Raw genomic sequence first — 24,705 nt, 5'->3', positions numbered from 1 at the left:
GTCTCCCTGTCCTGTGAAGCTTCTTATTTTCTCTTTTTCCTTTCTCTTTAGTCTTTTTCCCATGGGCCATTTCCATCACAGCATGGTCCTCTTATCTTTTATTTTACCTGATTCCATTCTAAGACTTCTGGACCATTTCACATGGAGTGCTGAGATCCATAGAACAGATCAGGCTTACTTTTTCAAGAGTAAACAATTGCTTGCTATGTGCTACCTAAAAAGCAAGAAGAATTCAAAACAGTTCAACATAGCCTTCTATCATTTTCAAGAGATTACCATTAGCCTTTTATACATGATGGGTCCTGGCACTTGAAAACGCAAAGAAGGACCACAAGAATGACCTTCAAGGATCTCTACAACCTAACAGCCAACAAAGATAATAATATCAATGCTAAAAAAAAAAAACAGGTAGAAACTGAGGTGTTGATATAGGAGTATGGATTTAGTACTATAGAGTTATGAAAGTTAAAATATCAATGCAAAACCATTGCAAAAATATAAACTCATGTCTAGGTCTAGGTCCTTGACAATCTCCCCGCTTCATGAGGCCACTTTCTTTGGTTTCAGTAGGACATAGCATGAAATTATCAACTTAGATATGTTAATTTGAAGAAATACATAACACATTGCACAGAGGAAAATACCAGGTTTTCCTCTTTAGGAGATCATATTTAAAGTAGGATCCACATGTCATAAAATGTCTATTTTTCACAAACCATTTTTTTTAGGAGCAATCGCTACTCAATATGAAGGCATTCTGCTCAAATATTATTACTGCCTCATTCTCCAGGATAGCACTCTCTTGCTTTCATTTACATCCTATAAATTATACCTTGAGCTAAAGAAATTAGGAAATTTTTAATGTCAAGAAGTGCTTGATAATTTAATGAATGTATAAAGTAGGAACTCTTCAATATTTTTGCTAAGCACAGTGATTCAATATACATTTCTATATCACACTAGGATAAGTTTGTTACACTTGATTTAAAAAATCACTGAACTCAGATACAAAAGCAATCAAATAGAACCAAAAAAGCCAATCTCAATTTAGACTCCCAGTAACCTAGTTACCTCTAAATACTTAATGTTTCATTTCTCCTTTGCAAAACTTTTTTCAGCTTTTACATTTTTGGAGAGAATATTTTAACTATATTCACCTATGTTATATATACATAGATGGTCTATGTTTGCCTCTGCAATGAAGTGGAGCTTAAAAAATAGGATACACTTTCTTACTTTCACCAGCCCTCATACTTCTTTTCATTTACAGAAAATCTGCCTTTAACCAATGGCAGAATGACATTCTTCCCACACAAGAAGGAGATGGAGTCAAAGTCAATACTAGGGATCTGAAACATCTGTGGACCCTGGACGCTACAATGATAACTTATGGCTGAATGGACTTTCAAGTCCCAAACTCTGTCCTACACAGTTTGTAGGCTTGAGATATAAGGAGAGAGATAATCCAGTCCAATGAAAAGGATTCCTAATGTTTGGTTTTAAATTGTTTTGTGTCTCCTCCCTCCTTTTTCTCTTCCCCCTCATCTACCTCTCCCTCTTCCTTCTCCTTCTGGTTAAGGACAAGGAATGGCCACCTGCCTTGGCTCACCCCTCCACCACTTTCCATCACCACCTCCTTCATTGTGAGGAACACAGAGATCTGCCTATTGATTACTTCCTACATTCTTTTCACTGACTTTTTCCTGCATCCATGATCCCAGTGACTGAGGTAGAAACATAACAGGGCAAGAGCTTTATCTCTCTTGGCCTTGTGTGAATTGTCATTAATTAGCAAAGGTTGTTTCTTCAGTTATCTATTCTTCTCTGATTGTGTAAAACAAGAGAAAATGCTAGCACTCAATTTAAACAGTCTCATTTTTCCTCTCAGAATTGACACTAAGGAAAATTTTTAGCACACTACTTCTCTGACACCTTATTCTCATACCCAAATGATCTTATTGACTTTAAAACCAATTTCTAAAGAAAGGTAAATGATACTTTCAGTCTCTCAACTGATGATAGAATATCTCTTCCAATTGCCCCTTAAGAAATCTGTTCAGCTACCAAATTACTTTATTTCATATCTCAAAACTTTCCTAGATACTCAGGTAAGTTTGCAAATAGGACATGACCACTCATGAGAATTTTCTTACCATACTGACATTTTTATATTCATAGATACAGCTAAGTATGTCAGATTTCTTTCTTGTTTTAAAATGCTGCAGTAGAGGAAAAAGGCTACAGTGGATACTCATACTCTAAAAAATGAAGTATTAACTCCAGCATGGCACAGAAAGCATATTTTTCCAGTGTCACTGAAACCTCCTTATCCACTGAGCTCTCCTCATACCAGCACACAGGCCACCACCAAATACCAACATCTCCATTCCTACACATATGTTCCCTCCTCCCCACCAATTTGAACATTCTTTCCTGTTGATCCTCCAAATTTCCTACAAGCATTGCCTCTTCTATAAAGATTACCCTCAGACACCATTAAATGGTTTTGACCATGTGGTAAGTGCAATGATCACAAGACTTAAGACTTAAGCATACCATAATTAATAAATTGCTTTTCTAATTAAAAAGCAGTAAATTATGGGAAGAACACCTTAATAACAAAAGCGATAAATTATTTTGAGAAAATAAATGAATGATTGTCATCCACTTTAACTTGCTAAATCAACATAGTATTTAAAGTCAAATAAATAGTAGTATAACATTCGTGTGCCTTAACAAATATTCTTCCAAGTCAGAATTCAAACCCAGAACCCAGAGCTGATAATTCTTCATACACTGCCTAGCATTCTCGACATGTCCCTTATCATGGGACATTCAAGTCTGGGCCAAGCCTGATAAAGTCAGTCTTACTGAGGTAAAGTATTATACTTATGCATAACAATTCATAGTCAAACAATTCAAAGTTCCATTCCTAAAACAGCTCTTTTAATTTGAGGTCACATAATGAACCTGAAATATATATGAATATATACTTAAAACTTCTAGACAGTATTCTGCTGGACTATATTCACACTAGCATTTTTTTTTCTGGTTTTTAGATTTAGTTTGCTTATTTTGCACTTCAATACATGAATACATTATATTTCCAAGAAAATTTACTTCATATCTGTTGATATCCTAGTCTCTAGACTACAGTGTCATAAGTGGAATAAGTTTGTTCAGATCTTTATTAGATGTTGAAGGTATATTCTTATTTCATGTCTTACCTTCTGAGAAATGACCCTCAAATACAAGTTGAGTAGTTTTAATTCCATTTGAAAAAATGACAAGAAGAAAGTGGTCTTACCAAATTCAAAATTTTAGATTTACAAATAAACATCACTTTTACAGACATTTCAGATTTATAAAACCAAAACACAATTCTCTCTAAAATAATAACTGTTAAAAAACAAATATTCCTCTACATCTCATTCCCAATTCTATTGTCCTAGCTAATATCACTGGTAATACTTCTGATATTGATTGTTACAGTATTATTTTGGCTGCAACACCATTATTTTAGTGGAAATACCACATGGATATTGAAACAATAGGACCTGGTAAATATTTCATAGCTGTTATCACATTGTTCTGGGAAATGTCATGAATAAGGTCAAATAGAAAATGGAACATCCCCAATATGTCATTAGAGGACATCAATGTCAGGATTCCTCCTCAGAATCCAGTCTAGATCAGGAGATTTAGAGGCCCTTACAAAGAAATAAGCATTTTTTTAAAATGGCATCTAGAAATTCTATAGTTGCATTCTATGCATTATATTGCATGAAGGATCCATGGAAACTAAGATTGGTTTTTCCTAATATTATAAATTCTTCTAAGATCAGTTTCTTAGAAAGCACAGTAGTTAATTCACAGCCAATGGTGAAATTTTGTAGGGAAAAACAGAATTATTGCATTCCAGGTATTAAACAAAGACAGTATCCTTGACTCTGAGGGAAAGCTAATTGTGTGGTAAAGTCATTTATAACTATGACAAGACACTCCAAAATCAATGTTATTAAATACCTTCTCCCTCCAAAATCTAAAATAGTAATTTTTAAAAGCTGATGATTATTGAAACTGAAATGTCATCAGTTTCTGCCTAGTTTTGTAATAAACTCCAGTAGCAGAACAGGTTAGAAATATTTAAATTCTGCTTGTTTTATCTGGCCCAACATTTAGACATTCCTTCCCTCAGAGCTAGGCTAACAGACTAAGCATTATCATTTCTTTTGGTTTTGGGGGTTTTGTTTAGTTTTTTTGAGGGAGTGGGGGTTGAACTCTGGACTTCACGATTGCAAAGCAGGCTCTCTACCACTTGATCTACACCTCCAGTCCAGACTAAGTGTTTTTTAAATATTCTGTGAGTCCATGTGAACCTAAGTATCAATTTTTACCTGTTCATTGTCCTAAAATATTTTCCTCTTTTTCTGATGCTGGAAGCAGATAGACTGCTAAATTTGTAATTAATACCCCTTCTTTATTTGTCCTCCCACCATGTAGCATCTAATTCCTAACTCTAAAACACCATCTTTCCACTTTCTTCCTAATTGCAATTTTCTTACTCAGTGTGCTTCCACTAAGAAAGCTAGAAATACTAAGTTTGGAAACAGGTGATACATAAGAAAAGCGCTTTTTTTTTTTTGTACAAAAGAAACTTTAGGAGGGTGACAATTTCAATAGAAGATTCAAAGTTGAAGCTGAAAATATGATGTCATAATATAACAATTCTAAAATTATTTATTTATGTGTTGATCCCTGAATGTCGTAGAACTGTAGTTCACATTTTATTTTTAAAATATTTCTGTCAGTGTAAGTGTGAACCTTTAATTTCAATTGTCAAAGCAAAATGCTAAGGAGTCTATGAAGATTATCTTATAAGGTAACAAACAGTCCAAGCCTCTGGAACCCTGGAAAGGTATGTCACACACCAAAAAAAAATATCTAGCATGAAAAGCATTCCAAAATAAAAGTGATGCATTAGCATAACAAGAATGCTTGCATCTTGCCTTAGTAACTAATGTCAGGAAAAGTGTGAACTCACATTTTGCAAGCCCAAGGAAACATCCCATCTTTGTTACATCTACACAGGTATTTCCGTGTTCTCCAGAGTGACTAGAATAGGCTACACGTTCTTGTAGAGTGCAAGCATTGTTGTCAACCTTGATTTTTCAATCAATTGACTTACATACATCTGAGCAAGTTTCCCAGTCTCTCATAGTATTTTTCAAATTCTGCACCACATGGACTAGAGCTGAGGTTGTATCTGCCTAATACAGAGCTTAACATGGAGAAAGCTACTATCTTTCCTTCTCTGAAGCTCCTCTTCTTTCTCTTTTTCAGATAAATTAAAATGTGGCAATCAAACATAGATCTTTGACATTTGAAGGGGATAGATCTGCAGAAATTTACCCATTCACAAGATTTAAAAAGGTTCTGATGATTTAAAAAGTTACACATTTATTACTATCTCTCCAGCACACCAGTCCCTAACATGTAATATTCACTTGTGCTACCCAAATTGAGTATTTTCTCATTAAATTTTCATGATGACCTCTTGATCACAGATGCTTCAGCTATTACTACTATTTCGTATTGTTTCAAATTGCTGCAAGTCAATGAACTTAAGGATAGTGTACAAATAGTCAACAATGTAAATATTAAATCTGTCAACGCTAATGGTGCGTCATTAGCATAATGGTGGTCCCTTCCAACCAGCAGCCCCCTTTGTCCCGGACCTGGCTGCCTACCTTCCTTGGCCCTTAGTGCAGTGGCTGCTGGGAGGCTCTGGGCACAGTACACCTTCCGGGTCTGGATCCCACCGCCGCAAACTGCTTCTGTCACATGCCAGTGGGGGTCCTGTTGCTCAGTGAGGAGAGAGACTTGGCATTCAGTCCATTCTGAAGTTTTCCAGGAATACCTGTTTTGTTTGATTTATTTAAAAGAAGAAGACGCAATAAGGAAAACATACAATTTTAAAGAAAACAAGTGATAGCATAAAATGAACATGAAAACCTCTTACCTCCACATTTTTGCCTGTGTGTAAACTCTACTGACTGAATTATGAAATACCCTTTACTTCTTAGAGAAAACCACAGCAATCCATGTCTTAACAGAGAGCACAGGATGACCAGATTGAAGGAAGGTAAAATGGATATGCCCTGGGTATGTCTCTACTGAGAAGCAGGAAGAATTAGAGGAAATCCAGTGAGCCTAATTTGTGCACTGAAATTGTTATTGGGTTTCACTTCACAGACTTCTAGATGACTTTGTGTGAAAGTTAGTCTTTCTTTTTTAACTAGCAGAATAGTGCATGAATGTGTAAAGTTGTGAATATATTATTTCAAATATCAGAGATCATTTCTAATACCTCAATTTCTTTATGTATGTAACTGTTTCAACCCATTTAACCTGCTGCCATTGAATAAAGGCATTTGTATTAAAATGAGTTAATACTCTACATATCACTATATGTAACCAACGAATGCTTTTTACATATGTAACATTGCTGTTATTTAAACTGATTTAGGAATGTATCTCACTGGCCTATAACAAGTTTAGAGATATTCTAATATATACACAAACACATACACACAAATAAAGGAGAAAAACACAATGGAGTTTTTATACAACTTACAGGAAACAAAATAACTATCACATCACTATATCCATACCTACAGAATTGTCCCAGACATAATTTCCTTTTGTGGGTTATTACAGCATTCCTCAAGCCCACAGCATCCATATAACTCAACAGCATTCAAATAAATATCAACAGATTCATTAACTTCTGGATCAGTAAAAAAAAGTCCAAGAACATTCTCTGTAGTATTTCAGATTTGAAGAAAAAAAATATCAAGTTTGTAACTGTGAAAAATAAAATTTAAAAAAACAACAAAAATAATCATGTCACAAGACCCCTGCACTACAGAAACTAGAGGAAAATTAAAATCAAGTAACATACCAAAATAAGGATGCATATCTCTAGAAACCCAGTAGTAATCAAACCCCTCCTTCTAAAGCTGAGGATCATTAGTTCTGTAAAAAGTTCATTGTGGAAAATAGAATTAGACAATCCTTTGGGGCTTGGTAACACATTTTTCCTCCCTAAGTCTCACTATTTCATTTTCACATGGCTTTTAATGGCTTAAAAATTTATCTGTGGTGGGGAGGGGGAAAATTTATCTGTGGGCAAGGCAAGAGTTTAGAGTACAGAGTTCAAGTCCTCTCATTCCAGGTGAATATGGATAACATATTTCTAATCTCTGGGTGTGAGAGACTGAAAGAGATTCAGTTCTCCCCAGACACATCCTCTAAAGCTAGAGCTCTGAAGCTCTTCCTCTTCTCATGGAGTTCTTATCCTACTCTCCATAGCATTTAAGTGAAAGGCTGACCCTCTGTCTCTGAGTCTCGAGACACGAGTAGTTCTGTATTCAGAGCAAAATACAATGAACATGAGGCATATAGCGCTGGATGGTTACCAGTCTCTGATTTCAAATCCTCTTCTTCCAAGAGTCCCCTAAAGGAAGAACTGCCTGGCTGATTAGAAGGCAGATACAGCAGCTGACTCAAAGGCTCCTATGAAATAGTCAACAAGTAAGAAGGCAAAAAGGACATTGTATGGAGCAGATGAGAAGCATGTATAGAATTAAACCAGCCTGACTTGAATAAGAGCCTTGCCACCTACTAGTCATTTGACTTTGTCCCTGATTTTGTTTATCCATTTCTAAGATAGATACAATAATACAAATAATAAATATTTACTAAATGTTAATTCTTTTTCTTCTTATGTCCTTCTACATGTGCCATGTGCCCCTTACTGAGTCAAAAACACACATACACAATTAGCTTTTTATTTATGAGCATTTCATCAAAAGTCCTAACACTAGAGATCAAGGATTACATAAGTTCTAACAACAGAAGTTCAAAAAATAGCATTAAAATCACAAAGTTTAGAGTTATAGGAATCCACAGTAATTTACTTGTTTGTTTGAAAGGAATAAGCCATCGTGTAAGAATTGCTTTTTCTAATTAATTTATGAAGCCCCTATAAGAATTAGCAATGGAGAAATTTTGAAAGTCATCAGAAAGAAAAATGAAAAGGAGAGTTTAATGACTATGGTTTTACATAAAGTAACAAAAACAACTCTATTGGTAGCTCATTAACTAAAAAAACCCAACTTCCATTCACTGGCAATTGACAAAATCTCTAAAGAAATACAGGACATTTATCACTATCACTATTGTTTACCACCACAGAGGAAATACCAACCCAGCAAGAGGCAGAGAAAAAACCATCCCAGTAAAGGACTTCTATGCTCCTTTTCTAATGCTTATCTTTTCATAGTCCTTGCTCATCCTCTTTTTACTTTATGTTTTTCAAAAGCCCCATCTATGCTTTGTCACAAATCACCCACCAGCCATGAAAACTGAATGTTCTGAACTCCACTAACCTGAGAGAGTATCTTTAGGATCTGACAGAATAAGAAATCAAAGGAGTTCACTCAGCTAAACGTTCTTCCCTTGCTCTTTTAGAAGTGGTTACAGTGATAGTTCTCCCGCTTTGGGAAAAGTTGATTTCCTGGTGCCCGGGACACTCTTTGTGACTGAGGCTATGTCAAAGACCAGGCCTTTCCAATCCCTGTCTCCCAACTCCAATGCCTTTCAACTCATTCTCATTTTGTCCTCGAGTGTGGGGAGTTTCAAAGACCAGATTCCTACCTGCATGAGTGACCAACACATGAAATCAGTTGTAGAAATACCTCAAGTAGAATATCTAAACATGAAATAAAAGAATCAATTTTCATAGCCCCCTACCCTTGAAAGTGTGTAGGATCAATTTGCTTCTTACTATGTGTCCTGTGGAACAGAATAAACATGGCATTAATTTATTTGTGTTGTCAGAATATCGTGACAGATCTCTTAAGTAATAAGAAAGCAACTGCATTGATGCATTTGGGTACATTACATAAATTCTTCTCAACACCTACAATAATTCCCCCTTTTCAAATGAGAAAATTGGCATAGCAAGTAAGTAACTCTTCCAAGGTCACATTAAGTAAATGGAAGAGTAAGATCCAAAGTCAGGTATGTATGACTCTATTAAAACTATGAATAAAAGACCCATAAAGTTCAATCCAGTGAAATTGAATGCAAGTTTACTAAATAACATGTAGGTACCTTCTCACTATTACAGGGACAAGCTAGTTTTGTACTGGTTAAGAGAAAGTATATTCTGGAGAAAAACAAAAAGATATTCTCTATTTGTAATAATAATATCATCAGTGACAACTGACCAATAGCATTTCATGCTGCCAAAATAATTGTTCTTCTAGTCTTGCTTGTAGTTTAACAATATCTTACAAAATAACAATCATTTTATAATTACAGCTCTGTGGGCACATAGGGCAAAAATTTAGCATTTTCAGGAGATAACAGCAAATTTAAAAGAGAATGAAATATAATCCAAATAAAGACATCTCTCACTGTGAAAATTCAAATTCTTACTAATAGGTGCAGCAGACAACTCTCTAAAAGAAAGTACCTTTTTAAAGCCCTGAAATTAAATACTGCATATTGCTCCCTGATCACAGTAAATGTTAGGTAATCTTGCCATCCATTCACATGAGAACCACTCTGATGTCCATGCCATTAGTAAGTGAGTACACTGTTAACCTCTCTGAAGCATAAACTTCTGAGAAGGGAAATACTAATAACTCAAACACTGAATCTACAGGAAAGACAGTGCCTACAAGTTCATTTTAGTTAAGATAAAGTTATGCATTGGAGAATGAAACTAGCAAAGAGTTAACAAGCAATCTCCACTAGAAGAACTAGGCCTGCCCAAATAAGTAGTGAATCACTCAGTCATCCATGTGTTCACTCATCTTTTCTTTCAATAAGTAAATATTGAGTTCTATGTGCTAAGGCTGATTTTAAGCAATGCAGATGCACAACAGTGAGGGTGAAAAGACCTAATCTTGAGAAGGTTATCTTCTAATGAGAAAGACAGACAGACACGTATCAATATCCAGCATGGCGTCAGATAACATGAGGAAGAGAGAAATATACATAGAGAGTTATTTCAGCACCACGCCAAGGAAAGTTCCTCGGAGTCCTGAATAAAATGCAGCAGTGAGCACAAGACTAGTAGACAGGAAATGTTTTAAGCAGTCAGCACATTCAAAGACCCAGATGGGAGAGTGCTTGGCCTTGTTTAGGAATGGCACAGAAGCCAGAATGGAGGGGAAAGTGGCTCTGGATAGAACAGCAAGATAGGAAATGATGTAAGTTAAGAACCAGCTGTAGAGAGAACCTTGTAGGCTAAAGTAAGAATTGTGTCTTTCCAAAAATGATGTAAAATCATGGAAAGTTTTGGAAAGTGTGGAAACTTGATGCTATGATCTAAGTGTTTAAAGGGCCACTCTGGCATCTGAGTGGAGAATGAGGTTGGGGTAGAAGGAGCAAGAGAAGTTTGGAGGCCTTTGCCAGTCTAAGTGAGATGATAGTGGTTTCAATTGCATCAGCCATAGTGACTGCAGTAAGAAGTGGTTAGATTTTGAATATACTTTGAAGGTGGAGGCAACCTTCTAATGGATTAAAAAATGGGGTGAGAAAGAAGAAGGGGTGATGAAGGATTCCATTCCTTTTGTTTTTGCCCCACAAATTAGCAACAGAATTTCTTGGCGCTGAATATTTAGTTGATAGGGCCCAAGAAAGAGGACAAAAATCTCAAATATCAGGATGAACCAACCATGTACTATAATTATGCAATTAAGATTTTTTTCATGTACCTTATAGACCCTATCTTTGATTTTTTTTCTCCCATACCTAAGGCCTATTGTCCAATTGTTTTCATATTTCTCCCATAACTTAAGTTTATTCTTAGGAAACTGCCAATATATGTATCTCCATGAGGTAGGAACAGCTAAAATTTAATATACTATCATTCTCAGGAAATATATGCAATAAAAATAGTAATTCAAAGAAAAGAATATTCTAACTGTGGAAATAACATATTTTCATCCAGAAAACTGGACATAGTGGCTCACACCTATAATCCCAATACACAGGAGGCTGAGGTAGGAGGATTTAGAATTTAAAAACCAGGTTGGGCTACATTGTCAGTTCTAGGTCTACCTGAGCTACATAGGAAGCTATATAGTGAGACCCTATCTCAAGAAATAAAAAAAGAAGCACAGGAGACAAACTATGTATTAGGATAACCTACTTAAGGCCTTGGAATTAAATAATAGCCATATTAACTTCCTGGGAGTAATGTCTAACCTACAGAATGCTGCAATCAAACTATTCCCTACATTAGAAAGGAAAAGGGATGGAAAAGTAAAGAATTCTTCAAGCAATGACTGCAGCTAAACTAAATTAGCAAGCCCAAAATAAAACAGTAGATGCATTCACTTGTGATGCTTAAAAGATGTCCATCTTTCTAAGATGACATAAAGTGGTTCTAATAGCAATAAGGTACAAGAGCCAGCACAGTTTTACAGCAACTTCTGTGCTTTTGAACAGTCAAAGGTTTTCACTTTGATAAGGTTTAGAACTGCTTACAAAGTATGAGTTTCCTTTCTCATTCTTAAGGCTCAGATTTAAATCAAAGCAACATGGAACAGAATCTTAAGGGATTCAATGATGACAGATTGGAAAAATAATTGCATTAGCTAATGGTCATGTTTTGACTGAGCACATATAGATTTGCAAATACTCTTAAAACTGAAACCCTAGTGCAAGGTATTCAAATTAAATTTGTGCATATATTAAAAATTACTGTACTGCAGCATGACTAATTTATGATGTCTGTTGTCCTTGTAAAGTTGTAAATGCATTCAGAAAAGAATTAACTTGTCATTTTCACTGAGCAGATGACCAACATAAAGAGAACAGATCAAGCTTTATACATTTTATGCACTGGTAATTTTTTATTGGATAGAGTGAGCTATTGATTATGGGAAGCTACTCTGAAGTGTAAGGCTCTTTGCTCTTCAGCAGATGGCTTTACTAGCCAAACTCCATATATGTATTATTAATAGGCTTCTATCACTATGCACAGCACTTGACAGTATGCTAACTTTCTTACACTAACCAGGGATCAAATCTTCCATCCTGGAGGACTTAAAGTGACACAATGGGATTCATGAAACAACACGTGCCAGTAATTGATAGACTCAATTAAAAGGTATCCATTTCCTGTTGAAATTATTTCCAATTATTTAAATACTTGTTGCTTTCCTAAAACAGATTCTCTTGAGGGTTCCAAGTTATGACTCCTTTATTTCTCAATTGCTGCAGGAAAGCTACTTAATTGAAATAATTTAAAATGCTTCTTTAAAGAATCCATGCATTCCATGATAATGTATTATTGAGCCTCTATTATGTTAGGTGCACTGTTAGAAATCAATGGAAGAAGATTCAGAAGATATGATTGGTAAAGTATGTCAGAAAGCTAATTCAGACCATAACCTTACTCCTCACCCTTTCTAAAGCAACACCACTAAGCAATGACAACAGAAACATTTTTCCTGGAAAACTAGATACAATGCCTGGAGCATGGTGGGCATTGGAGGCCATGGTAAGTTCCATGTGTCTTTCCATCCCTCTACTTGATGCTGCTAATTTCAGCTACTCTTTTCAAAAAATGCTTTTAAGTCCTTCATATGAATGTAATGACCATAGCATGAAATAAAGTATTCTGTGCATAATATTGTTTTGGAACTGCCCTATACCTGAGCATTCATTCATTCATTCATTCACCCAGTGTTTACTGAGCATTTTCAATGAATCAGACACTTTACTCAGTGCTACTCTCTCTAAAGTAGAGGAAAAAAACACACAAATAATTACACCCATACAGGTAAAGTGATATGTGAGAACAGTACCAATTATTAAACATTCGTAGAGGACATTGGTATAGTGTTTTGTGTGTTGTGGTAATATATATATAAGATACTGATAATTAACAAATCAAGTGAATATAGACTGAAAGTTTTCAGTTTTCTGAATTATCCAGCGATTAACCCAGTGATAGGCTGAAGCAGCTGCTGAACAAACATTGCCTCAAAAGTATGTCTCTCTGTTTTAATGAGCAAAGGAATAAAAAAAAAAAACACCAAGTTCTCACCCTCCATCCTTTCCTTCCACTATCTGGCTTCAACAGGCACCTGAAAAATCCACAAACTCATCTTCAGAGTTTTGTCAAAGAAGAATAATTCTGTCTAGAAAGTCTCAAATTGAGTTCAGTGCCTGAAAAAGATGTTAGGGAAATCCAAGCTGGTCTTAAGGGGTTGTTTAACAGGCAAATCAAAGTTGGATGCAGGGCACCCAGACAGATCTCTCAGCATTAGTTTACACAGAGTATACATTTTGTTAAGAATTTCTAGCCTACCCATAATATGGATAAATTCACACATACCAGAAACAAGAATGATGGATTAAAAGAGTCCATCTAGCCGGTGTCAGGCTACAGTACTGAAAGATATTTAACAAATTGGTTTTTCCATGTTGTAATATCACACAGTTGGTAGTACCATAGCTATGAAGTTTCTGCCTTGAGATTACTTTTCATTAGTCACTGTCACCATTTAAAGTGCTGCTTGCTATTCAACTTCAAATTTTAAATGAACATTGGATCACAGCTATTTTCACATGAAAACTTCTGCCTCCCAGTGGTGTGGTGGAAGCTGCTGGCAGGTCATCTGAAGTGTGACTTCTAAAAAAGATGTTTGCAGTTGACATTTTGTTAATATTCTTGTGTGTTAGTTATAGGATCATTAGCCAGAATGGGAGTCTCTACTTAAGTACAAGAGATCTTAATAATATCTGTTCCAGAATCAGGTTATGTCTTAGACCTTTGACAAGCAGCATGTCTTTTTTCTTTCTTTATACTATCTAGTAAACAAGATTGTCTCACTCTTCATGGTTCTGGAATTCATTTCACCTTCCCCTTAGTTGAGATATAGGATCTAATACTTTGGATATTAATTGAGACACCGAAAAGAACCATGTTTTATGATGAATATATCTCAGAGTTTGGGGACAGAAAACAATGCCCAATACACCAGGAGTGAAGATGGTAAGTGACAAACAGATTTATTCTGTCTTTCTTGTGTGCTTTCCACATCCCATAACACAGCGTTTAGTATTAAGTTGGAGATGGGGAGGAGAGTATCACACGTAATGTGAAGAAAGAGGTTTCTTTAGGGTCTGTGTGAGTCTTGATCAAAACCACATTTCTAAAACAAAGACTGTGCAATGCTAATTCTCATGTAACTTTAAAATTTCCCAAGTAAGCATAACACAGACTGGTGCCCATCTCCTTTCACATTAAGTTGGTTGTTCCAAGACAACTTCTGAAGTGTTTTGGTTCTAGGCGGTACCTCTATAACGAATTCCTCTCCTTTACAATTCCTTTCATGGAGTCATGTCTTAGGAACTAACACTCATAGTGATCAGAGTTAAAATGCTGGTCAGTAGAGCCCAACTGGTGAGAAGAACAGCCCCCACACCTATGCAACTGAACAGTAGTAATATACAGAAACTGAAGCACTTCTGTTATAGCTCTTTTGTGGAATATTTTCCCTAATTACCCAAGTGGCTAATATATTCACTTATTTTAAATAACATCACACCCCAAAAATTCCTGCCTGTTCAAAAGTTTCTCTAATAAACCTGCTTAATTTTATAACCCATGTGGATCTCCATCAGTGCATTCCAGAAGGCTCTACCAGTACCTTGCATTAGTGTTTAAATTTTTCCATAATTCATAATTACACCAGGTATATAGTGTATTTTATTCATTTGGTTTATCTTCACTGAAGTTCAAGTTCCACTAGGAGAGGGATATGTGTCTACTGTGTCTCTGAGGTCTCCCAAACACTTAACATTGTGCTTGTCTTAGAGCAAGAGCTCACTGTGTATTTACAGAATGAATGGACACATCTCCTGTAACAAAGATGAAGGAAGGGCAAAAGCCAAACCATATTCTAAGAGAGTTAATAAAAATAATATGAAGAGTCACAGAAGTGTACATTTTCCTGCTGGGGAGAAATGAGGTGAATTAAATTGTTTGATGCATATGAATTGCTCATGAATTCTGGAAAAGGAGAAATGAGTATTTTGTTCCCTAATAGACTTGTTTCCATTTCCTTCGTTCACAATGAATTTTAATCACCAATGTCAAACTAGAAACAAAGTGAACACACAGCCTTTCTGCTGTGTAGTATATCTTTCCTGTGGTAGAGGCCACAGCCCAGATTTCAGATAAATAAAAATGTTAATTTTGCTGCTGTTATTTATACATTCTTCTTCTGAATCATTAGTTAACATATCACTCTCCCTAGGAAACACTGGTTGGTATTTCAGTGAATTCTCCAAGATTTATACTTCCTACAGATTCATCATTTGAAAAGGTTTTTTCTTTATTTGTTGCTTGCTTTTAAATAAATTCCAGACTCAGCAACAGGTTCAAATAACAGAACACGAGGACCAGGTATACCATCAATGAAAATTTTAACCTCTATTTTCAGACACTAAGGATCAATCAAATGAAAATCAGTATATAAACTCAGATTGTGTACATCCTAAATAATTCCAAACTATCGCATTGGAAAAATTGATGTATATGATTTCATGTGAATTTGTATATATATCATTATTTTGGTGTTAGGTGTTTACTAAGTCCATCTTTATAGTTAGCAATGTAATGGGAGGAACACTCACTTTTAAAAAGCCAAGTGCTTGAGGCAAATCTGAGCAATGCCAATTTAGACCCCTTTCACTATCATAAATGTCCCATTTGGGTAATAAATTATGTATTTACATTTAGTTAGTTAATTTATAACTAGGTTGTAATTATTGGCTCACAGTAGTTTATAATTATAAACCAAGTTGCTGTTCCTGCCTGCCTATCATTGAAAATCTTCTGAATTATACTTCCATAGGGAAATATTTCAAAATTATCCAGGAACTAAGTGCCTACTTCATAAAATTACTATAGTATTCAGTCCAAGAAAAGGAGGGATTCTTCTTATGGAGGAATCAAGTATACCTGTAGTAACAACAACAATGGTCACCCTTTCTGTAGAGCCTATACATTTTACATATCTGTTCTCCAGCTTTTCAAACCTACAACAGAGACAATATCATTAAATACATTCTACTGACAATGGAACTATCTCAGAAAAGTTGTGCGTCTTGTTCAAGGGCACACAGCTAGTAAGGGATGCACACATAATTTTAACCCAGGTATATGCAACTTTCACAGAGACAGAGACACCAGAGTTGTGCCATATCCAAGTCTCTGTTTTGCTACAAAGTATTTTGAAAGATGGATATATATAATGAGCACAATGACCACAATTCTGTGATATTGTGTGAACTGCACCCACCTACTCTGCTTTTGAAGTAAAAAATAAGAATCTAGCGAGTTTAGTAAAAAAAAAAAAATCAATCAGCATGTAGTTTGTGTTCAATCAGCACTGATTTGAATTGTGATATGAAGGATGGAGAGACTAAGACTCTGACAACAGAAACTTACCTTTTTAATCCATGCCTCAAAGCACATATTATTTCAGGGTTAAGGAATAGATAGGTTCAGTTTATCAAGAACACCTGTTGGGTTTATAACCCACCTGCCTTTCAATCATACAGATGATGAATTCATACAAGAGACTATTTTTGCCTTATTTTATTTTATTGTGGAAGAATGATTCTCAAATATTAAAGGCTACAAGAAACTATAGAAAACATCTATTATAAAAAGATATGGATTTAACAGGTAACAGTGCAGAGCAGCTGTCTAGGAGAAATTACCACAAATCCATTCCTAACAGGCTTCTGAACAACCAGCCTGGAATGACTTCTGTCATTATGAGATTGGACCCACCAGAAGCCAACAACCTAAAGAAAATACACTGGAGGTCTTTATCAGGTGAAATTCACCAGGCAAAATATAACTAATATCAAGATGTTAAACACAGCTGGCAATCTATTTTCCAATATTCTCTGGCTCTGAAGAGACTTTTTACTCTGGAATAAAAACCATATCACACAGTGGCAATAAGATTTGGGAAGAAAGTGGATTAGAACCAGGGTGCTGCTACTTGTTAGCTATGCAACCTCAGCAATTATTTAATCTCTCTGACCTTTAACTGCCTCATTTGCAAAATGAGGACACTATGAATGGGTCCAGGGGTTATTGTAAGAAATAGATGTGTCATACCAGATAATGACAACTAACAATTCTGAGCATCTTTTTTTTTTTTATGTATCAAGCACTAGATGAAGTAAGTACTGCTGGTAGATGAGTAAACTAATTCTAGAAGTAAACAACTTATGAAACTCATATCACTAGAAAGCCACAGAAATAGGACTTGAACTCATGGAAACAGCACTAAAGCCCATGCTTTTAGCCCACCACCATATACTGACAAATATGGAACTGCTAGACTGAGTAAAGACTTGATAAACATGAGTCATGGCTACTTTTACTATTGTTAACATTTCTATCATTAATTCAAAGGAGGCTATAGGTTAAAAATATTCACAACAAAAAAAATGCAGAATACCTGGGGCATGGCTGCAGATCTCCTTCAACCATGCAGGCCTCTTTCTCAAGAAGCTCTGAGCACTCTCGTCCACCCCCAACAGCAATGTGCTGCACATTCCGGCTCCTGCTCCGAACTCCAGGTGAGAAACTCCCTGAGCGACACGTCTTGGAGCAGGAACTCCAAGAGGACCACTCAGAGGTTTCACAGTCTTTTGGCATGACACAGGGCTGAACAGTCAATGGGAAGGAGTCATGCATACAAAGGCTGAAGAAAAAATAGAAAATAGGAGGCTACAGGTTAAATGGATAAGACCAACCTTATGAAATTCCTACTATGAGAAGAAAAAAATTAAATCTAGTTTAAGTTTTAAATAGGAAGTTACTTTTTAAAAAAGCAAGGACATCATGAAAGAATATAGCATTTTAGGAATGTGCACTTGCTGGGTACACTGGAACACACTTGTGAGTCCAGCTACTTGGCAGTCTGAAGCCAAAAGATCTCTTTAGACCAGGAGGTGGAGGCCAACCTGAGACAACACAAGGAGACCACATCTCAAAAAAAATTTGTATTCTATTTTACCTGAAACAATGAAGTTAGTTCACTCAAGCAAGACTCATATGGAAGATGTACTCACCTTCTCCCTTGTCCAAAGTATTCCTAGGAACAATAGCAGTCCTTCTAGAGTGTATCACTATGATGTAGCCTGCTATTACCACTTATTTACTGGTCCCCAACTGTACCATACTTCACAGACACAACAATCTTACACATTTACATTTTATTATCTCTACTTTGTCAATAAGAATACTTAGGCTCATGGAGACTATATATTTTGTCCAACATCAAACAAACATAAATGAAAGCTTTAAAGTAATCTATCCATTCTTAGAAATACTGGACTATCTTAGAAATGGGATATTGATTATGTTTTTCCCCCACTGTTAGGCTCTGAGCATCAATTTCCTCATCTGCAAAATCTGAGTCAATTCAAGAGTTTAATTTGGGAAGGAGATAAATAAAAGGATAAGATGATGATGATGATATAAACATAATGTCATTTATAAAGATGGGGAGAAAACCAAGTGAGGCAGAGATGAACAACCTGGGAAGCAGGGGCTGCTCAAAGAGAAAGACATCAGAGGGGCAATTTTAAATTACAATGGCAGCATCTCAGGAGACAAAAATGAGAGACCTACCTGTCATGGGGCACAGGCTGGAGGTAAACATTATTACAGTACTCATAAATGCTGTTAAAACACTCTTAATGTTAAGGATAATCCTTTATTGTAAGCACATTTTTAATGTTTATTTTTCTTTGAAATGTGCTGAGTTGTGACTGTTTTACTTCTGAACTGATTTATTAGACCCTTTCTTGTGGCCCTGGCTGCCATGAGCAAAGGACCAGCAGCCAGTCAGCTGGACTGTCCTTATACCAGCACTGGCTGCTATGAATACTCCATAGACACCTTGAGGAAACGACACAACAACCACAGCTCATTGCTAAAGCACAACTCCAGCAAACAACTTACAAGGAATTTTTGACTACCACAAGCCTTGGTGAGCTCTAGAAAACCCTGCAGCCATTTCTATCCAGGTCAGAGGAAGAGCAATTCCCCCAGTGGCGCAGCAGAAGAGCTATGACTAATGCAAACATAGTACTTCATTTGCATAAGGGATTGCAATGACTGGTGACATAAGACACTGTGCCATGATTGGTACCAACACAGTCTTTCATTTGCATGAAGGCACTGCCATGGTTGTTACAGACACTCGTCACCCCTTTTCTAGCTATATATGCAGGCTGTTTGGCATACGCAAATAGCTGGGAGACCCCTCCCTGTGATGCACCCTGGTGTTGCAATGTCAGAGCCAATAAAGGCTTCTCTTGAGTGACATTCTCTTCCCTAATTTTAATTTTTATTTTCATCATTAGTACAGTGGCTGAGTTGGTAACACAAAAGAAAGAATAGGTGGCAGAAAAGGTGGTGGCAGAGGGAACAGTAATGTCAGGCATGGCACTGGTAGCAACAGTAACAGCAGACCAGGTAGCAACAACACCAGACCTGGCACCAGCAGCCAAAACAGCCATAGTCCTGGCAGTGGCAGCAGCTACACCATGATAGTGGCAATGTCTACAGCAAAGCCAGCACTAGCAGCCAAGGCAGCCATAGCTTCTGGTGGAACCAGAAGATGGCAGAGCCAAGTGATGCCCTAACAGAGAGTTAAAGTCAAAGAAATTCAGAAGGGCATAACGTGCCAGAGGAAAGAGAAACTGCAGGCCCTAGTGGCTGGAAGAGTTCCAGCGAGTTGTAACACATGCCACCACTGTCAAGAACTGAGTATCCTGTCATTTGAGGACTGACAGCTCTAACACTTACCACCATTGTCAAGGCTGAGGTTCCTGACATCCAAAGCCCAAAAGCTGTATAGCCACAGCTGTCAAGAGCTGAGGATCCCAACATCTGAGGCTCAAAACCTATAACCCACTAAAGGCCCCAGAACCCAGGGTCTCCACTAAAACTATAACATTACAGAGTGCCAATCGCTGCTGCTCACTGCTGTCTGTTAATGAGGCTTTCAGAGAATTACAAAAACTGTCAAGAGCCTGGAATAACTGGAAGAACTTCTTATGGACCCATGATTCCTGTACTGATAAAAACAGAAGAACCCCATCCAACTGATTTGCAGTTCTCAGGCAAAAATGGGGTACTATTCCAGTTCAAGGAAATACCATATGCAGAGATTCAAAATAGCACCTGTGGGGACAGAAAACAGGATGTGCAGCTTCCAAGAGCTAAGTGCTAAATTTCGGGATTTTGCAAACCACTTGACTTCATGAATATAACTTAAAGTTGGCCAAGGTCGGAGTATTTACACTACAGAAATTAGCAAATACTATAAGTCAAGCTCCTGCTCCACAACCCCAGCCAATTTGTTTTGTTGAAGAATAAAGGGCAGGTAGAAAAGTGGATAGATATTAGGTATGCAGGTTCTTCAAAAGCATGCCATGGGCTGTGAAACTTGGATTTAATTGCAACTTAAATGATTTTAAGTGAAAGAAAATTAAACACATACAGGAAGATAGTATTTCAACTAACAATCGGCATACTTTTATTTCTGTCCCTTCCTTGTTATTAATACTTCTCTTAATTCAGTCAAATGCAGCCATTAGATCAGGAAGAAAAAGATAATTTTGAGATTTATATATCAAGGAAAGGGTCAATGGTGAATATTGACTTCCAAAATTGAGCCTATTAAACCTGGTGGAATAATGGGTATAGATAGGTTTCGTTAATGATTCCTCTGTATATGGTAAAAAGAGGGAGAACTCTGAAATTGTCCTCAGGTCCCTAACTTGGAAAAACATGCAGATACGGATGTTTACACTCATAGAAGGCTATATGCAGGTAAGAATAAAACATGCTCATATTTTTTTATATTGATGGGCAAATTATACTGAGATTCCATATTGATCTCCACCCTCATCAAGCCATTGACAGTTAATATCATATTCTCAAAGAAAAAAGCTGAGACAAACTGTTGACACAAATTTTTATTTCTTAAACTCTAGTTAGACCATATTAGTCCCTTTAAAATGAAAAAGATAAGGTAAATCTAATTGTTACTAATCCAATATGATATGTTCATGGTCTGGAATCAAAATGTAGTACGAAGAATCTCTCATGAAAACCTGTCAAAAATATTCCAGGAATGAGAGGAGGAAGGTAAAGGAGAATGATGCAGGGGGTGAATTCAATTATGATATGTTGTAAGAAACTTTGTAAATGTCACAACATACCCCAGTATAATAATAATAAAAATAAAGTATAAAAATTAAAAACAAAACAGAAAATAAAGACAATGTATCATCACTGTCACTGGGCAACGTGAAGGTTGGGAAAAGGGCTACCACATTCTTTCGTGTGGCACAACAGAAAGCAATCAATAAGAAGTTTCTGGGTTTTGAGTTTTTAAAAATAGACTATGTCTTAACCTTCAGGACCTCAGGCTACAACCTTACTTGGAGATAGGGTCTTTAAAAAAGGTAGTTAATTTAAAGCGAGTCTTAGGATGGAGCTTAATCCAATATGACTGGTACCCTTATAAGAAGAGATTGGGACACAGGCACTTATGGAAGGAAGACCATGTGAAGACACAGGAGAAGGCCATTATAACCCTGTGACAGTGGCATCACACAAAAGGATTTGCCAAGCCCCTGACAGATTTCTAGCTTCCAGAATGTGAGAAAATATATTTCTGCTGTTTATCCACCCAGGGTGTGGCATTTGTTAGGGCAGATTGAGCAAACAAATTCAGAAATTTAAAGCTTTTCAACTTATGTATGTTTTTAGAAAATGAGTTTAAATTTCTAACACAGACTTTCTTGTTCTCTTTATAAAGAAAGCCCTGAGTTACTCAGTTGCCTGTCTACAAAAGGGGAAACTAGTTGTTCTCCACTTACCAGCTTTCACTCTTTCGGGCTCATCCTTCCATACTGATTTTCCCAGTTGACCAATAGAATAGATAGCAAGTCTCCAGCAGTACCAGCATCTGCATGGATTAATCCAGACTTTTGAATTTTTGAAAGAGGCTCCTTTCTTTCTTTCTTTTTTCCTTTTTTTATTTTTTTTCTTATTTTTGGTGAAGACAGAGCATGTTACCCATTGACTACATATTACCTATTTTAATGCTATTTTCATAAGTCCATCCCCTTGGTTAAAATAATAGGAATAATAGAAGATGTCATATCGGGTCTCAGTCTAATTTCATGAGTGACATTCCACTTAACTAGAAGAAGCACTGTGTGGCGAATCAGAAGTACATGTATTCCGAATTTTGCATCACAATAGTAGTATGGCCTCATGTTATGGCTGCTTATTTTCATCATCGACAGAGGAAAACAGAATGATGAAATGTGATTCCCTCACCCCCCAGAGTGTGGTAGACTTTAGTGTGCATGAAATCATCTCATAAACTCCCGCCTGCAAAGAAGACTACTGTCCACACACTGAAGTAGGAATTGGTCCTTTCATAGACGATGGTGTGCCTTTTTGATGAACAGTTTGTTGACTTGTCTTTTAAACCAGAGATGCTATAGTAATTATACCTCCTTCACATTTACAGAGCATGCTGTCATCTGTAAATTACTTCACAAGTATTCAATTATAAAGGAAATCTTTGAGACATAAAAAAAACTTTCTATTTACATACAATGGCAGAGGCTTATAAAAATCAGAAGTGAAATTCCCCCAGATCATAATCACTTCAGTTTCCCCAACTTTACAACAATAGCAACATTTTAAAAATACAGAAAAGTAGAGTAATCAAATAAATGTTCCTTTAACTTTCTAGCAAAGATTAAAATTTGATTCAGATTTTCATAAATTTTTAAAAACTAAAAATTCAGATGAAATTCCCAGTGTCCTTTACAATCCTAGTTCCATTTTTTCTTCCCAAGATATCTCTCACTAGCTCCCAAGTGCTGGGATTACAAGTGTTTACCACCGTGCCTAGCTAAATATATATTTTTATCTTTTGTTTCTTACTCCCTACATTAGCTAGTTTTAGTCTGTGTTCCTGATTTTCTTTTTATTTTGGTCTCACTATTTCATCCTGGACTTAGCTCAATTTTTTGTCAGTCCTTCATTGTTAGGGATTAGACTGAGGCACCACAAATTGGAAGCTCACTGATTATAGGTGGAGCTTATCAAATGATAGACATTGCTATCAGCCAATGATGTGAGGATGAGGCCATTTTACTGGGGCCTTCAAAATGTTTGTCTTCATCAGTCTTTACTCTTCAGTTTATCTTTTTCCCAAGATAGGAACATCCTATTTCTTACTTTATGAGTGTTGATGTGGATGTTAGTGCTATGACAGCTGACTGGAGAAAGAAGGCACTCTTAAAAAGTATGTTTGAGTTTTTATTTTGTGAACACAGTTTGATGTTTTGTACTTATGTTCTCTTCTTTGGGTAAAGGGGTAATTTTTTAGAGACAATTGCCTATACTGAGCTCCCAATACGTTCAAGAATCCTGTATTAGCCAGAATAGAATAGCCTATAGTACAATAGAAAAAAAACCCTTGAAATCTCAATGTTTTATCAAAATAAACATCTTCCTTTATTTTCATTTCCTTCATTTATTCTATTGTTTTCCTTTCATAAAGTTTGTTACAGGTTATTCAACTTTCCTAACAGGCCACATCTAAAAAGACTTAAGAATCTAGATTATGTCCATCATATAGATTGACCATCTAGAATATGTAGTTTCCAAGTTCACCTTTACAGAAGAAAGGGAAATCAGGACTATTGTGCAGATAGTTCTTGTCTAGTACGGAATTGGATTATGTTGCTTTTGCCCACATGTCATTGGCCGGATCCCATTCAAACAGCTCAAATACAACGCAAAGAAGATAGAAAAATCATTTCCCATGTGCCACGAAAGAGGCAAAAGAAATCAAAAACAAATGTGTGTCTAATGTAGTTATGCTTTATGAATTGAGTTGCTTCATATATTTCCCAACTGAAGAACTTTCCACTTTCTCCACTCTGCTAGGTAAATTACAACTCATCTATCTGCTTTTCAGCTCCCATACACTTTTCTTTCTTTTCAGCTGTCATATACTTCCCTACTACATTTGTCCTTGACAAGTTTATGCCTCTTCTATTCCTCTCCTGTTATTTAAGTGGGTTCCAGAATACAGCACAAAAATATTTGTGTTCATTTTCTGTTTAACTGGAAAACTGAAAAGTTATGTGGTACAGAGCTTTGCTAAAGCCACATAATTATCCAATCCATAAATCAGCATTTTCCTAAGTTAAATTTTATGCCATACATGGAAAGAAGTCCTGATTAGAATAATTAAAAATGTATAAGTAAAATCTCTAACTATGAAAGTATTTCTATTTCCTTTAATTTTTGTTCTAAATTATATAATATTGATTTATAGAATTTTTAGTTCCAAAATAACTTAATAGTTAAAAAGTAATTTTTATAGAAATGAAATTGCAACTAACAAAGCACTTTGGAAACTCTTAATGAAACAATGGGTCATTCAAAAGCATGTTTATTCCAAATAATTAGCAAAAACACAGCTACACATATGGCAGCAGCTTACTCAAATTATACCATAATAGCAAGGG

At 36.1% G+C, this 24,705-nt stretch overlaps 1 protein-coding gene across 1 annotated transcript in view; it reads right to left on the bottom strand.

The window, feature by feature from the left end:
• Positions 1 to 24,705, bottom strand: part of Thsd7b (thrombospondin type 1 domain containing 7B) — an 809,913-nt gene that overhangs the window by 492,960 nt on the left and 292,248 nt on the right. Inside the window, exons 4-5 of the mRNA XM_074070650.1 lie at positions 17,580 to 17,825; positions 5,751 to 5,920 (exon numbers count right to left, since the gene is read on the bottom strand). Of these exons, the coding sequence (XP_073926751.1) occupies positions 5,751 to 5,920; positions 17,580 to 17,825 (416 nt within the window). The remainder of the gene's footprint in view (positions 1 to 5,750; positions 5,921 to 17,579; positions 17,826 to 24,705) is intronic.

Source organism: Castor canadensis, chromosome 4 (genome assembly GCF_047511655.1).
Source record: "Castor canadensis chromosome 4, mCasCan1.hap1v2, whole genome shotgun sequence".
Lineage (NCBI taxonomy): Eukaryota > Metazoa > Chordata > Mammalia > Rodentia > Castoridae > Castor > Castor canadensis.
The sequence above is the reverse complement of the archived record's forward strand: the minus strand, read 5'-3'. Positions and strand labels throughout refer to the sequence as shown.